Source organism: Osmerus mordax, chromosome 10 (assembly GCF_038355195.1).
Source record: "Osmerus mordax isolate fOsmMor3 chromosome 10, fOsmMor3.pri, whole genome shotgun sequence".
In the NCBI taxonomy this organism is placed as follows: domain Eukaryota; kingdom Metazoa; phylum Chordata; class Actinopteri; order Osmeriformes; family Osmeridae; genus Osmerus; species Osmerus mordax.
Window position 1 is genome coordinate 14703757 of NC_090059.1, and position 22529 is coordinate 14726285.

At 45.7% G+C, this 22529-nt stretch overlaps 1 protein-coding gene across 4 annotated transcripts in view; it reads right to left on the reverse strand.

Moving 5' to 3' along the window:
- LOC136950241 (rho GTPase-activating protein 44-like) overlaps positions 1-22527 on the reverse strand; it is a 44139-nt gene extending 21612 nt beyond the window's left edge. For all 4 annotated transcript variants that reach the window (XM_067244448.1, XM_067244439.1, XM_067244445.1 and 1 more), the window contains exon 1: positions 22281-22527. In XM_067244448.1, the coding sequence (XP_067100549.1) occupies positions 22281-22333 (53 nt within the window). In that variant the 5' untranslated portion in view covers positions 22334-22527. The remainder of the gene's footprint in view (positions 1-22280) is intronic.
- Positions 22528-22529: the final 2 nt, after the last annotated feature.

Genomic DNA, 22529 nt, shown 5'->3' on the forward strand with positions numbered 1-22529 from the left:
GTTTTTTTATTTCCTGGCCCATATTTAGCCAGGAAACACATACACAATATCACAAACACACACACACACACACACACACACTGTAATTTGAAGGGAACAGAGAGAACAAGTAAAAGAGAAGAGAAAGAGGACAGTATGGGAAGGAGGTAGGAAATACATGATGAGCTGAGGGAAAAAAGAGAGAATATTGAAATGTGCAGGAGATTGGGTGATAAAACACAGAGGAGCAGAGAGAAGGGTAAGGGAGAGATAGAGATGAGGCAGCCTGAAGGAGGCAGAGTGTCAGCTGTATGTGTTCTGCTGACGTATGACGTGGAGATTGGGCCCTTATGGATGGTGTAGGGACCACAGCTGAGGAGGGGGAGGCTGTACAGCATGGATGCCCCCTTTAGAAAAACGCTCAACATACTGGACATACTGTCCACGGCCGTCAGAGGCAATGGAACAGTGTATAATACTACTCACAACTAAAACTAGAATGTCACGGAAAGGCAAGTGCAGTGTGTCCGGTAGGGTAGGTCCAGAGATAGGGTTCAGTTCAGACTGCAGCTCCTTATGCAATGGCCTCGTTTCTTCATGCAGCATGTCAGTATTTACATTTAGTCATTTAGCAGACGCTCTTATCCAGAGCGACTTACAGTAAGTACAGGGACATTCCCCCGAGGCAAGTAGGGTGAAGTGCCTTGCCCAAGGACACAACGTCAGTTGGCATGACCGGGAATCGAACTGGCAACCTTCGGATTACTAGCCCGACTCCCTCACCGCTCAGCCACCTGACTCCCTAGTATAAGTAGTTGGATTCTGTACAGTATGACTGTAAAGACTGAGGCAGAGCAGAGCAGAGCAGGGAAGGGAAGGGCTGTGAAGCAGTTACAGCAGTCCAGGACAGAGGAACACATCAGATTCTGATGTCATACAGGGAGTTCCCAATGGAAGAGAGAGAGAGAAGGAACACTGACAAAGATAGAGAGAGAGAGAGAGAGAGAGAGAGAGAGAGAGTAAGAGAGTGAAGGGAAGAAAAATAGGCGTAAAGATGTGCAGATCTGCAATTTCATAAATTTATTGTGTCTTTTTTTCCAATAGTTCCTCCATAAGTGATGAGAGATAGAGAGAAAGTAAGAGAGAGAGCAAAACAGAGGTGGGGAGAGAATGCTCACTGTTGTCCTACACAATCACACACTTTGATGCACTTCAGTGTAGTTCATTTTCAACCTTTTATACAACAAATACATAAATAACTAACAAAACCCAAAGTTCAATCAACTTCTTGGATGCTAAAAGTAAAGCCTATAAAAATGAGGATACCTACATGCTTGATTGAAGCCTGGCAAACAAATGGCTAACACTCCAGAGTAGATACTGTAAATACGATAAGCTGTCTGTAACCTGGGGGCCGGCGTGACACATCACCAGTAAATACAAACTGGAAGCAGGATAATGAGAACGACCAGTTTTTCACACAGATGAATGGATGAGTTGATGCGAAGGACAAAAACCGAGGGGCAGAAAGAACACAGGATGAAACCGACTGCTAAGAACAAGACAGACAGACACAAACACACATAGGGAGTCTAGCCTCATCAAGGATTAATCAATCCGCCAAGAGCGTCACCTCACTAAGGCCTTCCTGTCTGAGACTGAGAGGAGACCTTGTGTCTCTCCGCTGTTCGAGCCATCACAATAAAAGGATGCTAAATGCTAAGCAGCCTTTTAATAAAGTGACTCAAGCTCATTAGTGTGCTGTCGCTGAGATCCACTTCCTGTAACTACTGTTAGATGGCCTTTCTCTGCATTAAAGGGAAACCCCCACAGCTATGAACGAGAGCTAAATCCCTTTAAACTGCGTTAATCAGGGTTAGTGTACAGGAGGATCAGGGCTGATATTCTGTATTGCTATCAACCCTAAAGAAGATAAGCTCTACGGCAGTACTTATTCAGTACTAGCTGGCAACCGCTTACCGGTAGAAGATGGTGGAGGATGTGTATGTGTGTCGTTGGACACGGTAGGGGCCAGAATCAGGCGCGTAGACCAGCGCGCCAACTCACAGCCTGAGATGCCATAATTCCATTTTGTCCCCGTGGTCTGCCCCTGTGACTGGGTGGGTGGAGCCTCGGTCAGGCTGCTTACATTTACATTACATTTAGTCATTTAACAGACGCTCTTATCCAGAGCGACTTACAGTAAGTACAGGGACATTCCCCCCGAGGCAATAGGGTGAAGTGCCTTGCCCAAGGACACAACGTTTTTGACACATTTCGCACAGCCGGGAATCGAACCGGTAACCTTCAGATTACTAGCCCGACTCCCTAACCGCTCAGTCACCTGACTCACTGCTTAATGGACTGAGCAGGTTAATGAGAGTTCTGGTTCTCCCTTCCTCTCTCTCTATTGCTCCCCCCCCCCCCTACTCACGTCTCTCTCCCTCTCTTGCTGCAGACCATTCATTGTTTTTTTATGTTAATCTTACATACTTATGCTTATAAAACAATATAGAGAATATAATATATACATGTATACTGGATATTACCAGAGACTCTACACTACTATGTAGGGGAGTCAGGTGGCTGAGCGGTTAGAGAATCGGGCTAGTAATCAGAAGGTCGCTGGTTCGATTCTCGGCCGTGTCAAATGACGTTGTGTCCTTGGGCAAGGCACTTCACCCTACTTGCCTCGGGGGGAATGTCCCTGTACTTACTGTAAGTCGCTCTGGATAAGAGCGTCTGCTAAATGACTAAATGTACTATGCTGTAGTGGGTTTAGGTTAGTGAGTTGGTGCACTAAAACAGGACCATTGTTCTCTGGAAGGCTTCCAGGCCCTCAACACAGTCTGATTTTCCAGTCTCCACCCTCTCATGACATCGAGGTATGATTATGCCGATGTCATTCATGTTTGAGCCTCCCAGGGCTAAATTGCTCTTAATCACACCATTCAATTCAATTTCACAATCAGGCTCCCAGGCACCTGTCTGCCACAGGGCCTCCAATCAATAAAGCTCTAATCATGCCTGCTCTGCATCGCTCTGACTAGCAGCGGGATATGACAAAGGCACTGCTGCATCTTGAAGGGGCTATTAGTGATGGAAAGGCTTCAATTTGTGTCTGTGCACTGATTAACATTCTCCACAGAGACTGACGCAGGAACATTACTACACCAGCAGGAAGTACCAATGGACATTCCACCCTTCTGCCATGTTGAACAGAATATCTGCCACTGGAACAAGACGGATCTCAAAAAGGGTAACTGGTTCAAGGACAGAAGGCATCCCCCCCCCCACTTTCTTCCAGGTGAGGTTAGATTTACCCAGCTTGCTTTACTCTCACTGCTAACTGTGAGAGTGGGGGGTGGGGGTTGCCATGGTGACAGGCGCTCCACTCAGAGGATGGATACAGCTCTGGAGTGGAGATGTCGTCTGAAGATGAATGCAGCGTTGAAGTCAACTGGAGTCTTTTCTTTAATGAAAAAAACATTGGGGTCCTAAGTGAGAGTGCCAGATAAAGGCCAAGCCTTCATTTGTCCTCGTCACCCAAGTTAAGATCTGTATCTCTTTTTCTCAAACACACACACATCCTGCTCACACACACACACCCTCTTCAAGGTCATCTGCTCTGCTGTAATGTGTGTGTCGGAGGAGAGGGGGTGGAATATAAAACTACACCATGGAATCTTCAAACAGCTACTGGGTGTCCCTGTCAGTTGAATAATCAGAGAAAATGTAAATCTATTAGCATGAGCATACATGTTCAGTAGTGTGTGTGTGTGTGTGTGTGTGTGTGTGTGTGTGTGTGTGTATACTTCACAAATCCCTACATGGCCCTAGTTGCTGTTTATATGTAAATAAACACATGACTGGATAAAAAAAAATGCAAACCTGCACTGGCAGATGAAGGCAGCCTGAAACAGCAGACATCCCAAGATAAACACCTGGGCATTCAGCCTGAAAAAAATCACTGATCCAAAAATGTTCTCAATGAGCTTTGTGAACAAACCGTCCTCCCACTGTTCAGTGGATCCTTCCAACAGTTATATCACCCTGCAATCTCCCCCCTTGCAGCACGGAACATGGTACAGTCTCGATATGACCTCACAGCCCAGAGCACACACTGCATAGTAAACAGTGACTACGTCTTAAGGGCAACAAATTGAAGTCTTAACTACCCTTCCAGGGACTTGCTGATCCAAACAGCCTTATCTTTCATTCCAGAAAAAGCACAGAAACTGGTCTGGCCATTCACGTGCAGCGGCCTCTGACCCCACTACCCATGGCCCAGGATGAGGAGGCAGAACGAGCAGCTTGGGGAGCGGAACAGCAACACTGCTCAAGGACGATTTTTGCTGAAACATTCATGTACTGGCTGCATCAATATTTAAGCGCTGCTAAAAATATTGGGCTCCAACATAAATAGAGCAAGACAAGGGTGTGTTTGGTCCTGCATAGGTCCACCTTTGTGAAGGGTATATAGAAAGTGTGTGTGTCTGTCCGTGAGTCTGTGTGTAGAAATGTGTATTTTCTGCATATTGACAAAACAACGCATGTCTGTAGCCGTCTCCTGCCTCGTCACAACCACTGTTTCAGGCCGCTGGCCGTCTCCTCACACTGCACAGCTGACCAGGCCGCTGGCCGTCTCCTCACACTGCACAGCTGACCAGGCCGCTGGCCGTCTCCTCACACTGCACAGCTGACCAGGCCGCTGGCCGTCTCCTCACACTGCACAGCTGACCAGGCCGCTGGCCGTCTCCTCACACTGCACAGCTGACCAGGCCGCTGGCCGTCTCCTCACACTGCACAGCTGACCAGGCCGCTGGCCGTCTCCTCACACTGCACAGCTGACCAGGCCGCTGGCCGTCTCCTCACACTGCACAGCTGACCAGGCCGCTGGCCGTCTCCTCACACTGCACAGCTGACCAGGCCGCTGGCCGTCTCCTCACACTGCACAGCTGACCAGGCCGCTGGCCGTCTCCTCACGCTGCACAGCTGACCAGGCCGCTGGCCGTCTCCTCACGCTGCACAGCTGACACAGACCCTCCCCAGACGTCTACAGCCTGGGCTTTGGTCTGGTGTCTTTACACAGCTGGCCTGTACAGGACGCTTTGTCTGAGACCGACACTGCTGACATGAGACCAACCAGGAATGGATCACTGGATGCCTAGGCTGGGCTGAAGCCATCTCCGGCCCCAGTGCAATGACGAGTTGGCGTGGCAAAAAAAAAAGGATTCAGGTTTTAAAGAAGCTATTGCTGAGTAATTCAACTGAATTTAGGGCTCATGCAAATAGCATAACTGACTACAGCACCAGGTTGAGCCCTGGTTCGGGCCAGTTGATTGCTCCAGTATGTCAACATGTGACAGTGGGCGTGAAAAGCAGCCTGTTTTCCCTGTGTGAAGAACATCTGGTAGGAGAACTCAGCCAGCCTGTTGGTCCCTCCACTGCTAAATCTCTCACTCATGCTAATCATGCCTGAATCACAGCCAGGAGTGTGGTGCTGGAGTTACACATTGTGGCAAATAAAGGCTTGCTACTCCCTCTCCCTATCTCTCTCTCTCTCTGTCTCTCTCTCTATATATATACAGTATATTTATATATATATAGTTTGGTTCTGTCTCTCTTCCTCTGTAAGTCTTTCTCTAGTTCTTTATCTATATTTATGTCCTTATATCTGAATTTACATTCCTCTTCTTTTTTCCCTCTCATCTCGTTTTTTCTTTCTCCTTTATCGACCTTCTTTTCAGCTCTTTCCATTCTCTTGCCCTGTTCCCCCCCTCTCTCCCCAGCGTTGGGTGGGGAGGACAGAGGGGCCTGGTGCTGGCTGTAGGGACACTTCTCTGGGCTGCTCTCAGCGCGACACAGTGGAGTCCTACTCTCTGCCAAGTTCTCATACTGAACAATTAGAGAGAATGACTAATAGTGGTGTTGGGAGGGAGACAGAGAAAGAGAGAAAATGAACACCCTGAGGAAAAGATGAAAACATCCCAAGTTAGAAAGGTCATTGCAGAGAGATTACTAAATACAAAACATCTTTCAATCTACACTAATATTAAAATTTCCCCAGACTGGAGCAGGTGACAGCTGCAGCCAGACAACATTCTCTAACTCCCAAGGAAAGCGGTCCTCTCGTCTCTAAGGGAGGGTTTGTTTGTTTCTTTTAGAAGGCTGAGAGCTGCAGGTTTCTGAAAGGGTGGAACACAAGGGTCATGGTAAACTGACTCTCCCTCCATCTCCCTCCCTCTCTCTCTCTCTCTCTCTCTCTCTCTCTCTCTCTCTCTCTCTCTCTCTCTCTCTCTGTCTCTCTCTCTCCCTCTCCCTCTCTCTGCGTCTGATGATGAAAGCCTGGCGTGCCCTTTTGCAGTACCACAGGGGAGGGAGTGGCTCCCGTCATCGCTGTTGGCTCTCTGTTTGCAGTCATACAGCAGCAGCCTCACCACCACTCACATCACACTCTGCCCATTGTCTCTTCTCTCGGGGTGACATTTACCCTTGGCAATCTCGAACGCTTCGTTTGGTATCCACCAAAAAATAAACACACACAAACAATCCCCCCTATCAGGTCTAAACATCCCCATAGACCAAATATAGATAGTGTAAGTATCAGACTGGCAAAATAGATAGATGTTTTCCACCTACAATTGGCAGGTATATATATATAATAGTTTATAACAATGGCTTAGCTGGTTACTGTATTGTGCCAGGCTGCAGTTATCTACAGGTCAGACAGGTTGAAGGTGCAGCTGCAAAGGTAGTTCCCATCATGCTCCACTCCCCGAACACCAGTGCTTTCCCAGGGAGGAGGAGGCAAAGGGACATGATCGATTAGTGAGGCAACAACACCTGAGCTAATGACTTAAATTAGCGTTAGCACACAGAATCTTACAGATACAAGTTGTAGTCTTGTAGAAGTGTTTAACAAAAGCAGTTCCCTACAAATACCTCCTCCCTCCACTTCTCAAAACAAGTACACTCCAGTTTGAGAACATGGCAAGTTTCTTCTCTACTCAAGTGGCCAATAAATCTGATTTACCATCAAGCCACAGGAAGACAGAGACAGGAATTTGGTTTCCCAGGATGATACTCCTTAAAAAAGAGTGTTCAGCGTTAAACTCCCTAGATAAATGCTCTTCCTGCCAGTGAATGACAATCTGGTATTTGAACATATGCTAGTGCTTGGAGTAAATGGGTTGAACGGACCTGTTTGGAAAGCCTTTTGAGAAGTAGTTTTGTAGGGGGAGACACAGCAATTCTCCATAACAGAACAACACAATTAAGATTATTGCAGGCTGGATAAGGTGATGATATCAGGCTGTAGTAAAAAAGATTCTAAAGGTTTAAAAAGGTTTTGGAAAAAAAGTTTTGAAAGGTTGAAAAAAGATTTTTGAATGGCCAAAAATGAAAATATTTTCAAAAGGTTGAAAGAGGTTTCTTATAATTTTTTTATATGTTGATAAGTTTCACCCGCCTTGTGTTTAAACGTGTTGAACCACTTGTGCATTTTATATTGTTATGGTCTATCGTCCCAAAGTCTGTGTCGTCCCAGACATCTTTTTCATTCCCCGGGATGACAGGACAACATTTATTTCGAGCCCTGGATGACATAGTTATCTGATACAATGATTTACATTAACATTTAGTCATTTAGCAGACGCTCTTATCCAGAGCGACTTACAGTAAGTACAGGGACATTCCCCCGAGGCAAGTAGGGTGAAGTGCCTTGCCCAAGGACACAACGTCAGTTTGCATGACCGGGAATCGAACTGGCAACCTTCGGATTACTAGTCCGACTCCCTCACCGCTCAGCCACCTGACTCTCAATGATCTCAGAGATACGAGGAGAACTGGAATATGGGATGATTCAGCCAGATCCAATCCCAGCAGTACAGAATACTGCTTGTGTAGGGAGCTCCGTGTGTTCCTCTCAGTGACAGTGTGGTGGCAAACTGAGGATTACTCCCTCCGTCCTGCATCCCTCCTGGGGGGCTTTGTTTCACCCAGAGATGAAGTGATGCTCTGCAGAAACAGATACACGCCCCTCGCCCCCGCAACACACACACACACACACTCTGAGGAGCATGGTAGGAGAAGTGGTGAACACACACTCCTCCAGCACACACAGACACACTAACACACACACAAACACTGGGAGGAAAGGTGGCTGAGCGGTGAGGGAGTCGGACTAGTAATCCGAAGGTTGCCAGTTCGATTCCCGGTCATACCAACTGACGTTGTGTCCTTGGGCAAGGCACTTCACCCTACTTGCCTCGGGGGAATGTCCCTGTACTTACTGTAAGTCGCTCTGGATAAGAGCGTCTGCTAAATGACTAAATGTAAATGTAAACACTGTCTGCATGCTTATAGAGGATGTCCGGAATGTAGAATGATCTGGTTAATGGTTAATGATGCATATGCATAGCTGGCTGAACGGGGAGCTACCCTGCACCCCTGACCCAGCATGTCTCTGTCTATGGTCCACGTCTCGTACCGCCCTCCAGTCCTCCCACGGCACCACAACTCTGCTCCTCCTATCAACACACTCCGCAGCTTGGATCCTCATTTAAAAGTGTTTGACCTGTGCAAGAAAGTCTGATCCTGAACTACAATGGAAGGAAGTGTTGACTGTCAGCTGACTGTCTAGATCTACTTAGGAGTGTGTTTGTCTGTATGTACAAGGCCAGTACATGCACTTCTTGTAGTGTGACAAAGTACTTGGTAACATGATATATGTTTGAACATGAACATGGACTGTGTGCGACATACAGTGGAAACTGCAGACCGAGATTGAGTCTAAGGTCCATCACAGGCTTGACGTCACTGGAGAATAACGTTACAGAAAGCATCAAGTGACACAGAATCGACAAATATCAGCACGGTCTCCAGAAAGTGGCAGCAAGCGTCTGCATTGTGTGAGGCCTGAGGTGTGTCTGTTTACCAAGGTGTGTCTGGCACCTTTAAACCGCATGCATATTAGAAAAGTGACAACAGACAGAAAGGAGCATATGTCAACACCCCTTTAAGAAACGCCTGTAAAACAGCCAGGCAACATTCCTAGAAGGGAATGCAGCTCAGTATCCTGCAATAAAGTGGACAAGGAGAGATAACAGCTACTAAACTACATAGCAGACAAGACAATCGACACTAATACAGACAAAACCTGATCTGTGTGTACTATACAGAAAGTGTGTCTTTGTGTGCTTTACAGTATGTGTGTGTGTGTTCTGTGCAGTGTATAGGGGGGGTGTTGAATAGGGGGGGAAGGCGAGAAAGAGAGTGAGTAGAATACAGTGTGGAACAGAGTGGGATCAATGGAGTTGTGTCCTATCTCTCTCCCCTCACCGCCAGATTAACTCACACACAGAACAGCAGGTGGAATGTTTCTCTCATATCCTCGTCCCCAGGGGACCAGCATCAGTGCAGCTCCCCAGACACAGGTGTTAGTATAACACACCACCCACATGCGCACAGGCACATGCAGGATAAACCCTGACAGATGCCAGCCACATTCCGAGATAAACCCGTCAAGTCAAACAAACAAATCTGATGCCATACACAATGAACCGGTACTGTACCGATCCAAGCAGAATGTGTAATCAGTTATTTTGTAGTAACATCCGCATTGCAAAATCTCATAGATAGCCTTCAACACACGCGCACACACACCTACACACACTTTCATTACTCCATGTGCAGCCTAAAGAAGAGGGTGTCCTCCAGCCACACAGACTGACAGGAAGTGAGGTCCCCTCGGGTGCTGCCAGGGCCCTCTGGGTTTACTTGTACCCGTTACCATGAGCATCGCAGACACTGAATTCTAATAAAGCAGAACCATTAAAACGCAGAGATATTTATGGCCCACAGTCAGCGCACTCTCTACAAGGCCTCCTCCTCATTCCCGACCCACATTCCATCCTATCGCGCTGAAATATTAATCATATCAACCCCTGATCTCAATGTATGCCTCAACAGCAGCTTACAGATACAAGGGTGTGCTTGTGCTGCATCTGATCAGATTTTAGACAACAAGTCCAGTGTTTAACTGCATATACGAATGCGAATAATTAAGGATTTCTCTCATTTGTGACTGAAAACATGGCATGTGGTTCTCTGTCACTGGAACTACCACGCCAATTGGAGTTAGCGTGTGCCATTATAGTGTGCCAATTTCAATCTCGAAAGGTCACATAGCCCGACTCATCAAAGGAATGACAAAGGCTCTTTGACTGGATCCAATTACATTTTGGTGTCACTCATTCGGATCATTTAAATTCACACCGAGGCAGAGGAGGGCGGCGGCTTGGGCAGAGCGGCGAGTGTCTGTGTCTCGCCTCCACACCCAATCCACCACCACCGTCTGTATGGGTCGTCTTCTGTTCTGGTGCAAGTTTCGTGTTTTTCAAAATGTCAGCTGTTATTTCATCCGCATACTAAGGCTCTCCGACTGGGCAACAGATGCCTGGGCTGGGAAGCGGCGTTCAGGCCCTGGAGCGATGCACGGCATATCCCTACCCTCTCATCTGTCTTCAAACGTGCACTCGGCACCACTGGAATGACATGAGACAGAGGGAGAGAGGTGGGACTATGGAAGGCTCTAGAACGCTGCCTGTTTGCAATTCAGCTCAAAACACAGCGAGGGAGGGCGTCCTCTTCACAGTCCAGAGAGGCACACTTTGAAGTCAAACACGCCATAGTGAGTCTGGTTCAACACATGCATTAGGAAGAGCACCTGCTAGGTGATTATGAAACATACGCTGTCTGATTCCTGGCTACAGATCATAGAAGCTAGCGCGCTTTGGGCTAGCATTTATGGAATTATAAATTTAAAAAACTATTCGTTTTGGATGTGGACCATGGGCAACGTGTTCACCCTCTGAGAGTCCAACACAACCCAGATGCAGGCGGACCTGTCCTGTCTCATCTGTGTCAGCGTGTGAGAGATAAGATATGAGGTCTCACGTTCAGCACAGAGATTTGCTATCATGCAGTGTTGCACTGACAGTTTGGCAGGGTCTGAGTGGCCACACGCACAGTCAACTGTGTCAGCTCTGCATCTATGAGCCAGGCAGAGAAATCCACTGCAAGTCCTCACTCCGGGTAAGGAAATCTGGCGATGAGTCATCAATACCACACCCACCCCAGAACCTGCAGTTCCACCCTGACTTACACACAGCCTGGGTGTGGTCCAACAGACCCATGGATACAGCATGGCATTTTGATTATCCTGAAATATCATACTTCACATCTGTTCATGGTCCTAGTTATACTTTGTGGTGTTAGCACAAATGGATAAAAGAAAAGTTGTTCCTTTTAATCCAGCTGCTGACATGGGTATTGCGGCAGGCTGGATTGAGGAGTATACGTGAGAGAATCATGTTACCAAAACAGAAAATCCCACTTATTCCCGCCGCCAAACTAAGTCAAAGTTTCGCTAAGAATGCTGGAATGACTGCAAGTATAGCATCATACATAAAAAAAAACTGGTATCAAGACTGCTTTAAAATATCTTTACAAAAGATGAAACAGAGAGGAGATCATGAAAAAAGCAGAGCAGCCTACTCAACAAATAAAACCGGTTTCTGTCTGATATGGGTTGATACCAAATAGTTCACATGACACATACCATATCTGTGGCCACATTGCATCAGAATAAAAAAAACGAATGTAGTAAGAATAACATGACACCATATCTCAGGGGAAAAAAACGTTTGAACATTCATATATTGAATAATATAATAATATATGCAATATAGAACGTGCACCACATAACATGCCACCACATAAAGACATCATGCACTAAGACATCAGTGAGGATTACAATCACAGATTAGTATAGGAGGGAAACAGCCAGTAACCTTCATGCTGGGTCATACAGTAACCACGGTGACTGAAGGAGATTACATTTACATTTATTCATTTAGCAGACGCTCTTATCCAGAGCGACTTACAGTAAGTACAGGGACATTCCCCCCAAAGCAAGTAGGGTGAAGTGCCTTGCCCAAGGACACAACGTCATTTGGCACTGCTGGGAATCGAACTGGCAACCTTCAGATTACTAGCCCGACACCCTCACTGCTCAGCCATCTGAGATAGGCTTAGTTTCGGAGCCCGATGTCACAGGAACCACAAATAGCAGGGAGATGACTTGACGTATGGGGACAAAGAACCCACTAAATCAGTGTAAGTGTCTCTGTCATGCTTACTGTAGGTAGTACCAGGGTACTTTGGAGTGACTTAAGGATATTTAGTGTCATAAAAAAAAAAAAAATGGAAGGGAAACTTCTTGTATCAATATCCCGCGGATCAATGATCCAGTGATTTATCTGGCAAATACGGGGTAATAACTACTGAGTTATTCAGCCGTCCGGGGACAGTGCGCTGGCAGCGAGTGCTCACACAGCAGGGAGCATGTGGGATTGAGCGGCCCACTTCCTGGCGCAAGATATTTGTCATTCCTGAATGAGAGGAAGTGGGCATGTGAAAGAGCTACAGAGTGAAGTGGGTCACTATACAGACCTCTCGAGTCTTTACGGACACCAGAGTGAAGTGGGTCACTATACAGACCTCTCGAGTCTTTACGGACACCAGAGTGAAATGGGTCACTATACAGACCTCTCGAGTCTTTACGGACACCAGAGTGAAGTGGGTCACTATACAGACCTCTCGAGTCTTTACGGACACCAGAGTGAAATGGGTCACTATACAGACCTCTCGAGTCTTTACGGATACCAGAGTGAAATGGGTCACTATACAGACCTCTCGAGTCTTTACGGACACCAGAGTGAAGTGGGTCACTATACAGACCTCTCGAGTCTTTACGGACACCAGAGTGAAATGGGTCACTATACAGACCTCTCGAGTCTTTACGGACACCAGAGTGAAGTGGGTCACTATACAGACCTCTCGAGTCTTTACGGACACCAGAGTGAAATGGGTCACTATACAGACCTCTCGAGTCTTTACAGTCACCAGAGTGAAATGGGTCACTATACAGACCTCTCGAGTCTTTACGGACACCAGAGTGAAATGATTCACTATACAGACCTCTCGAGTCTTTACGGACACCAGAGTGAAATGGGTCACTATACAGACCTCTCGAGTCTTTACGGACACGGCAGGTGACGTTAAACCACCACCAAACCTGATACCTTAGCACAAACACTACTGATAGGCCTTTGTTGTGGTGTTTGTTTGAGAATTTTCTTTTATGACCCAGTTCATCATAAGTACTGAGGTGCCTTGTAGGAGACATGGAAGAGAGATCCATTCCTCTCTCTAACAAACATGTCTTCCTCTATCTGATCTCAGGAGCTTCGCAGCAAGAGTTTCTCCCCCAAGCGTCTTCTAATACGACTCTAGCTTTGATTTGACAAAACATCTACTCCTCGTAAAAAGATGACGACTCGGGGTAGAGATCCATTTTCAAGCATGAAAGAGACTTGAATCTGGGCTAACAGTGCCCCTGGTGTGCACTGGCTCATTATGGAGCCATATCACGTTATTGTGTCTGACATCTTTATGTTCTAAGAAACATTTTTATGTAGGAGTTGCACTCCTGATTGGAGATGGGTTGTTGTCTGAGGCAGTTTTGAAACTTTTATTTTCGAAAGGGCAACTCAAGTTCCTGGGCTAAAATAAGAACCCATTTGACACCCAGAACATAAACAATTTACACAGAGGGATCACAAAGTGGGGGTTTGCACACGCCTCTGCGCTCTCTTGGTTTATTTGTAAACGAGAGCAAACCAGGAAGTGAGGGGGTATCACTGTCCTCAGGTGTGTGCAATAGTGCCACGCCCAATTCTTAAATGTTGTGTTTAGTGTCACACATGGTATTTGTCCCACTTAAAGGGCATATAAGGGTTGGCCCACCCAGCAAGACAAATAACATGTCCAAGCACTTTAGCAGGGTTGAGTAAAAAAGACCCAATTTATCATCTTCAGTACCTTGTTGTGAAGCCTTGTTCCAGATTATTTTTTGCCACTATGTTGCTTTGGTGTTGTCCAAAAAAAGGCTGAATTCTAAAGTTGCCCCAGTTTGGGGGCAGTGTCTCCATGTTAGCTGTAACAGTATTGAAGAAAATATAGCAAGATCAAGTCATCACTTGGTATGTGTATGGAAATTGTAAAGTTTCCAAGTACTACTACAATAATAATACAAATATTTGTCCTTAATCCAAATGTCTGCTTTCTGTTTGAATTGTCCTATCTTAAACATGAAAATATTTGGTCTGTTGGTTATTTTTCCATGGAATGTGTTTGAAAAAGAGAGAGTCCATTTAGTAATTAGTTTTAGTGCTGTCCAATTACAAAACTGTAGTATGAAGAACTACTTTAGTGCTGGCAAGATCTGCATTAGCCATAAAGCTGTTCTTTTACAAGGTGTGTGGGATAAAGAGATTTGAAGGCCTCTGCAGGGAGGGGAAGTCTCTGATTCATTTTCAGAAAGAGATTAGATACATTTTCACATTCACTGCACAAGATACATCAGAGACTACTCACAGTCACATGTAAGACTGTCTGAGCATGTCCATATAAATCCCAACATGAATTAAATTAAAGTCAGCATTGATTAAAGTATTATCTAACTGGAATTTAAGGAGATGACCATTTAAACTATTCCAGAACAAAAACTATAGTTACATTGAGGCCAATTGCAAGTGTGTTAATCCTGGGAAAGAAACTCAATGAGACTACAGCCTTGAACTTGGAGTCTTAGGTATCCTATACATATGTGAAGAGTAATGAAGTATAATTCAGGCATTTCAACACATTTACACCCCCCCCCCCCCCCCTTCCGTGCATTGCCATGGAAAGCTTGTGTGGAAATGAAGACTTGTGGGCTGGGACACATTAAAGTGATGTATGACAGAAGAAACCAGAGGCTTGTTTCAGGGGTTAATGTTGAGCCGTGGGGAGACACATTCTGGAACGAGAGCAGGAAACCAAGGGGAGGTTTTTCCTGAGCTCTCCGCTCTGTTCCCTCCAGACAACCTCAGACGATCTCTCACCCTCTCCTCCTCCTCCTCCTTCACTGTGCTGTGCTAAGTGACTCGTCTCCCTTGTGTCCGGACTCCATCATAAGACAACATTCTTTGTAGCGGAGTCTGTTGTCTGCCCCTCCCAGAATACTACCCTACTCCTGCAGTGACATTGCTCTGTCTCTCTCTCTCTTTCCGTCACAGACACACTCATCCCCCTCTCGTTCCACTACCATGCTATCACCCTCTTCCTCTCTGACCACAAGGAAACACTACAGTGGCCACTGGCTTTGATGTGCTCTGCAAAGGTTCTCTGACTATCAAGCACTTTAACACTAGAGCTGTAGTGAGAAGAGAAGGAACCGTAAAGGTTGAGACTCTCTCTGCTGTCACCGTCTGCAGGTCTGGACCATCAGCGGAGAGATCCAGGCGGGACGCAGGTCATGATTCTCAGTTATATTATACAGACAGTGCAGCCACCACTGTACAGATGATGGGTGACATGACATTATCGAGTGATTTAACTACAGTAATAGTTCTGCACTGCCTCTGAACATAATTACTCAAGTTTAATGATGTTATATCAGGGTAAGTGTTATATAACTGGTCAAGCATGATCTTGGTCTCAGTGCCGCAAACGAAAGCGACGTTTCAGGGGGCTGTATCAGCTTTGTGCCAGTGCCTGTGATGCCGTAGCACTCGTAACCCAACTGTGCCCGTGGGTGCCCTCCTCACCCTTAGCCCTCAGCTAACACCTCGTCTGTCACTGTACTGCCAGGGACACGTGGGCTCTGGGGCTTTGACTTCCCATTAAAGTTTAACAGGTAGGTGTAGTAGCGGTGGCCACGCCCCTCTGACAGCTGGGGGTGGGGGTGGAGGGGGAGGGGGTGTTCTTGTGATCCCGTATGGATCAAATGACCAGACAGAGTTCAGAGAGCAAATCGGCAGTCAGGCACTGTACTGAAGGTCATTTACTATACTGCACAGAGCTCACAGGTCTGGTACAGTCCCATAGGGAAGCCTCAGAAACATGGTGCACACAGTTACAGTTGTAACTGTAACTGTAATATATGTTTAATATATCAATAATGATCAATTCTTGTCACACTTGAGTTCTTGTGTGTGTGTGTTATCTTCATCTTATGTTCTCTGAATGTGTGCCAAGCTATTTCCCTCCCAGTAATACTAGTGTCCTATTAAAAAAAAAAAACTGAAAAGCCTTGAATTTTTTTTGTTGTTGAAAAAACCCAGTGATGACTATCCTTCCTGACCCTGCTGGACTATTTCCCTGTTTCCGAGAGAGATTAGGCTCAGCAAATGTCCCTCCACAGGGGTGGAGAAAAGCATGAGGCATAGGCCACCATTACAGAGGGTGGAAAACTACCACAGAGGACGGATGGATGGAGAGAGCAACGTGAAAGAAGAAAAATCGTTCCCATTAGAATCGGGAATGGTTCCGTCTCTCACTACCAGAAACAGCTACCTAATGTGAATATAATGAGGTAGGCCTCTCTATCCTCCATCAACCTCATTCATAAAGGCATACATTTTCTTTCTAATACTGTTTTATAAAAGAGAAGCAGAGCTGTTTTTTTTATTTTTTTTAACCCTATCGGCCTCAATAGAAAAGAAGGTATGGGTGAAGAGCAACACGATTAGGCCTATTAAGGCAAATTACACGACAGTGAGGAGTGAAAACACCATAAGGAACAATGTGTGTGTCTGTCACCGCCCTGAAATGTTAGACTCATGGAATCCTCTGTTCATTCCTGATTAATGATGTGTTTTCTTATTCGATTTAGTGATGACGGATTGTACTCTCTGTGGGACTTCATTTGTCAGTGTTTGGAAGAGACAGGACTCACGTTTACCACATTTGACATGTCTGAATTAGAATCAGCATGTCTGGGAGAAGATGTGGTCACTGAGTGGGTTTCAAACTCCCAACAGGCAGCAATTTGCATCTATTAGAACAGCAAAAAACTTTGCAAGAGCTCTGGGATTGTTATTCTACCCGTGATGTAATTTCCTGTCCGGCTGAGACCATGTTTTTTCATGCATGTTGAGAGAGTACTCAGGTTTCCCCTTGTGGAGGGATTTATGAACATGTTTTGAGTAAGTGTTAGGAGTATCCAGAGAGGATATTTGTTGTCATTCTAGGTGGGTTCCTTTTATTAGCTTGCTAATAGGTCCACAGTCATCCACCCTGTCCCAGTGGTTGATATGAAGACGTGTGATGTCATTAATAGAGTGGGCCAGTGCCTGCCTCACTAGCACCAACGACCCGGGATGCCCTGGTGATGGAATGGGCGTGTCACGGGATAGCATGCAGTCAGGCCTGTTGCCCCATTTCTCTGAGTCAGACCAGATCATCTGTTCCTTTCTCATTCCAGCTCGGTCTCAGCTCCTATGATGGATCTCTCTTTGATGAGGGAAACTGAAGATGTTTCACAGCTCCAATGTACTGACAAGCTCTCTGCTGCACATGTCATTCACAGGAAGAATGACAGATTATCAAAGTACGGGTAAAAACCAATAGAGTTTGAAAGGTGTAGCCAGTGACATATAGCCAGTAAGAAACACTGTTCTAGAGAGGAAAACTCATCCTTCATCTTCCTCCACCTACCCCACTGCCTCCACCTCCCTCACTCCCTCTACCTCCTTATCTCTGAGATGCTGTCATCAGTGGAGCTGAGCATGGTCGGGTGTGGCGTCTGCAGGGTCCTAAGGGGCTCAGACACAATCCACAGTGGCATCTCCCAACATCACACTCCAGTGGGTGCCGCTACGCTCCACTGGAGACAACGTCTCTTTGCGACTCCCCACGTTTCACAGAAAGAAAAAAAACAGGCCTGATTTCCCAAAAGAACACACACAACTTAGGCTCTCACGACGTGACTGAGATGCTTTTGACTCCTCGTCTAGATTTGTCCCAGTGTTACCGCACTGTTATGGAATCTCAACACGGACCACCAATGATTGAATCAGAGGGGTAAGTCTGTTGCATCGTGGTCAGTGTGAGACAAGGAAAACAAGATCACACGCTTAAGTCTCCCTTCAACAGCACATTTGATCAGCCAATCGTCATATCTGAAGATGCACTAGTCCTCCTTCTTCTGTTGAATATGAAGTTACATGGATGTGTAAATCAATAAGCTGTGCACTGAGAGAAGGATGAGGAGCAGGAGACGGGGGTGGGAGGAGTGCTGATGGAAGGTGTGTGTATGTGATCATCAAAGAGTGAGGGGGAGTAAGCGTGAGAGAGTGAGATACCCCCCCCCCCCAACCCCTCTGGCAGGCTCCTAGTCTCTTTCATTTTCTCATAATTACAGTGGAATCCAGAGATAGGACCACACTCTAATTGCTTGCAGGAATCTATCATTATAACACTATCGGAATGATTAACAAGGTAGACTCAGACAAGGCCATACACATTCACATGCACGCACACACACACACACACATGCACACACACACACATGCACACACACACACACATGCACACACACACACACAAAAAGGGGGAATGATTATAATGGTTGTTCTCACCTTATGGGCTTCAACACCCCTTAGTACCCCAGTGAGGTGCAACCCTTCACACTATAAAGGTAATGTCACCCATGTCAGGTTCTGTTAGACATGGCCCACTCCTGCACCCTCCCCGGACTGAACCAACACTCATTACGTCTGACCGTTTGACTTGGCACCAAAGAGAACGCATTCAGACAGAACTACACTTACCATCGGAGGGAGTCATGAATACCAATCTTTCGACCGGTGCAGGGCATCCAATCTATAAATCGTGAGGACGTTGTTTGCATTAACATACAGCTCTGTACAATCAAGAATATGTCCGCCATGTTTGACAAATGAGATTCATTATCTTTTCGCTGAACGGTCCAGTGGACATGGAGGATGAAAAACAGATTAGCATAATTTATGTTCACGCCTATCAAGTCATTTGTACTAATCCACAAAGTGGCTGCATAGAAACTCTTTATTTGGCCTTGCAGTTTGGTGGCCACTTCTACTAAACAAAGCTACTGGGGCGAATGGTTGATGTCTTGGTTGACAGGGTCAAGACAACAGGATCTCTAACACAAGGACACAGTAGGGTTGACCATGAAACATCCTTGTTGTGATATAGGGGGAATGGATGGGGCTGCCAGACTGGATTTAGCCTCCCTGGGAAACTCTAAACCCTGATGGACATACATGTGTATGTGTGGCATGCCTGACATCGAAGCAGCATTGGGAAAACCGTCACCACCACAACTGCTGTTTACTGTTTCCCAATGTCCACAAACCTAACTTGAGTTGGGTCTAAGGCCTAACCTGGGTGAGGAGATTAATCTTGTGTGAATGACATTGAGATACTAAATACATTTGGTGTAGGCTGGATATGTCTCCATGGTTCACAATTTTACAGGCAATTTATAGACACCACCTTGTGTCCTCGTTCTCCTTTCCGTCATGCAGAAGTGCATGGCTAGTAAATAATTAACGTTACATCAGATTTGCTCATTCAATTAATCAGTCAATCAATTGGTGGTTTTGAGTTTGGGTATGACTGTAAATCATTCCCTTTGGTTTGACAGGAAAAAACAATTAAGTCCAAGATGGATAATCAAAATTGTGAAGACATTTCTCACAGAAAAAAACTGGCAATTTAGGCTACAGCAAGTCAGTGCAATCACCAGAAGCAAAACAAGAGATTGAGTCAATAATGGTTTATCCAGCAATTAAATGCATGGGGGGAGGGGGGGATACTGTCTTTAGGACCTTATTGTCTGTTGGCTACATTACCAATGTGACAAAGACTGGCCAGGCAATTTCCCAAACCGCTGTTGAGGATTAGAAACTCATTTTCTAACATCCTTGGAAATGTTTTTTTATCAGTGCAAACATTCTTTAGCTTCCTCTGCTAACCCAGCAGAATGACCACAACACAACTCCCGTTTTTCAGGAGGAAACATTCCTGCTTCAAGAGACTCTGCCACCCCTTCCCTCTAACATAAACAATTTCCCACACTGGTGACCTGACCCCATACAGACCAAACTGTGGACCAAAAATGTGAAAGAAAAGCTAAAAATAAACCATCTAGAGTAAATTACACTACACAAGCCCAGAGCCATATCATTACACTGGAGTACGGATGTGCTTGGGCCAGGTGCTTAAGATGTTTAACCAGTTACATTACATTTAGTCATTTAGCAGACGCTCTTATCCAGAGCGACTTACAGTAAGTACAGGGACATTCCCCCGAGGCAAATAGGGTGAAGTGCCTTGCCCAAGGACACAACATAATTTTGCACAGCCAGGAATCAAACAGGCAACCTTCTGATTACTTAGCCCGATTCCCTAAGAGCTCAGCCACCTGACTCCAGTTAACAGCTTAATGTGACCGAGAACAACATCTCTATCCCAACCAGACAAAGCCTGACAACGTACAATTCCAAATCTTCTTCCCCAGGCGAGACAGGTAATGCCAAGGTCATAGTCGTAGAAACATTCAAATGACATTTGTGGCCAGTGGTGAGATTCTGGAGTCTCAACCCTGTAAATATGACTAATTGGCCCTGCTGTTCTGCCTCTTAGAATACAGGTTAAAACTCATTACGGGGTGTTACGCCTCAGTGGGCTGGTGTTCACACTCTCAGGGCAGACAAGGAAACGCTCCCACACCTAACAGACACATACAAACCAGGCACACACCCACATGCAGGCACACATACAGACACAGCTTGTTGCTTCTGTTGTTGCTGGCACTTAAAACACAGGGATACAGACTCACATGGCTTTGAACCTTTGGGGGTAAGGGCCTAAAAACTGTGATACTGCGATACACGAAGATGTTAAACAAAATAACAACACACATCTATACACTGGCTACCACTGTGTCTTCAATGAAGAAAGATTCCTTTGTTGCATCCCAAGTCCCTATCCTTAACAACGGTTAGAGATGACTTTAGTACTTTTCTCCTGATATTGGTTCCAGTAATCTCCTATAACTGGGTGTAGAATGCCTGCATCAGGGATTCCTGTTACTTTGACAAGTCCACTCTGTTGAGAGGTAATACCTTTAGCATCGATCAAAACATCTTTATCCATGTATGGCTGACTCTCTGATGCTTGAAAGAGAGCCAGCAGTGTAGGGAAAGCATACCACGCACTGCCCCATAGGCATGCCAGCTTAATCTTTCAGTTTTTTTGGGGCAACAAAAACAAACAAAATCGTTGTTAATTTTCTTACAATGCCCCATCAATCCAGAATGTGTATTACCTGCGAGCTGAAACTAGTTTGTCTGGTCCACAATGTACCTTTTCATTCTGACAGGACCTGTTTCCCAATAACACCTGTATAAGGAGTATAGGTTTAAATAAGCTCCACATCAATACTGTTCTGGGTTATGCAACAATAACTCCTTTGAATCCAGACCACAAAAGGCACAATGCAGACATGGAGTATCAAGCTCTAGGTGGGGTTGACAAATAAAGTGTAGGGAACAACAGAACACCAGACTCCAGGGCAAAGAGCCAGAGAATCTCCTATCTGTAACAACGACTCTCCAACCATGTGTCCCTGTTACAATCCAATTTGACCAGAGGGGTTTTCTGGGATGCCACTCCGAACTACACAACCTCAACTGACATAACACCACCACGGCCTTTGGCTCAGCTGTTGCCGTAGTAACAAAGATCTTGAGTTTCAGTTCAAACCAGAGAATTGAAGGCATGATCCCCCCCCATTAACTATGCCCACATTATACTAGTGCAGCAGCTGGATATGTGTCGGTTCCAAAACGCCAGCATCATCTGGACAGCCGGATGGTGCAATGTGATTTCACGTTCTGCCACCATCTCTAAAATTGTCCAGTGGTCTCTTATAACGCAACTTTGAATTTATTGTGACCTGCATGCAGTATAAATCACGGCAACGATACCAACCCCCCCACTCCCCCCTTAATCTTAAATAGACAGTATAAAGTCAATTTACTTTTAAGGTAGCTGCCCATCATCGGTTTGGGATGGTACCCTACTCTGGCTGCGAGTATCTTTTTTCGAGAATAGCTCCTGTCACTCGCATCTTCTTGTGCGCGAGCGTTTCTGCCTTGAATGACGAGCACGGGCGCAACCATGATCAATCTATATTTCCTATACTTAAAGGCATTCATTGTCGCCCGTAGCCTAATGATGTTATTAATGAAAACCCCTTCTAAAACTAAACTAATATTTGTTATAGGCATCTCGGACGCCGCACAACATCCCTCCATTACATGGTTTTAAAGTGGTTGATTACACTGTAGAATTGTCTTTACCTGCCCACTGTTTGGTTGGCGAGCTGTCGCATTCGATTGAATTGCTTCTTCATCTTGTATTTTTCTGCGTTAACACCGATGGTTAGAGCGGTTCCACATATCTCATTGACAAACGGCCAGATCTCCAAAGAGGTAAAAGAGAAGGTCCACCCTTTAAAAATCCGTTTCTCTCATTGCTATAGCGAACACATCGCAAATTAAGGGAAATTGCGAGCTAATTTCTATGCATTTTATGGTTCCTGTCACCCA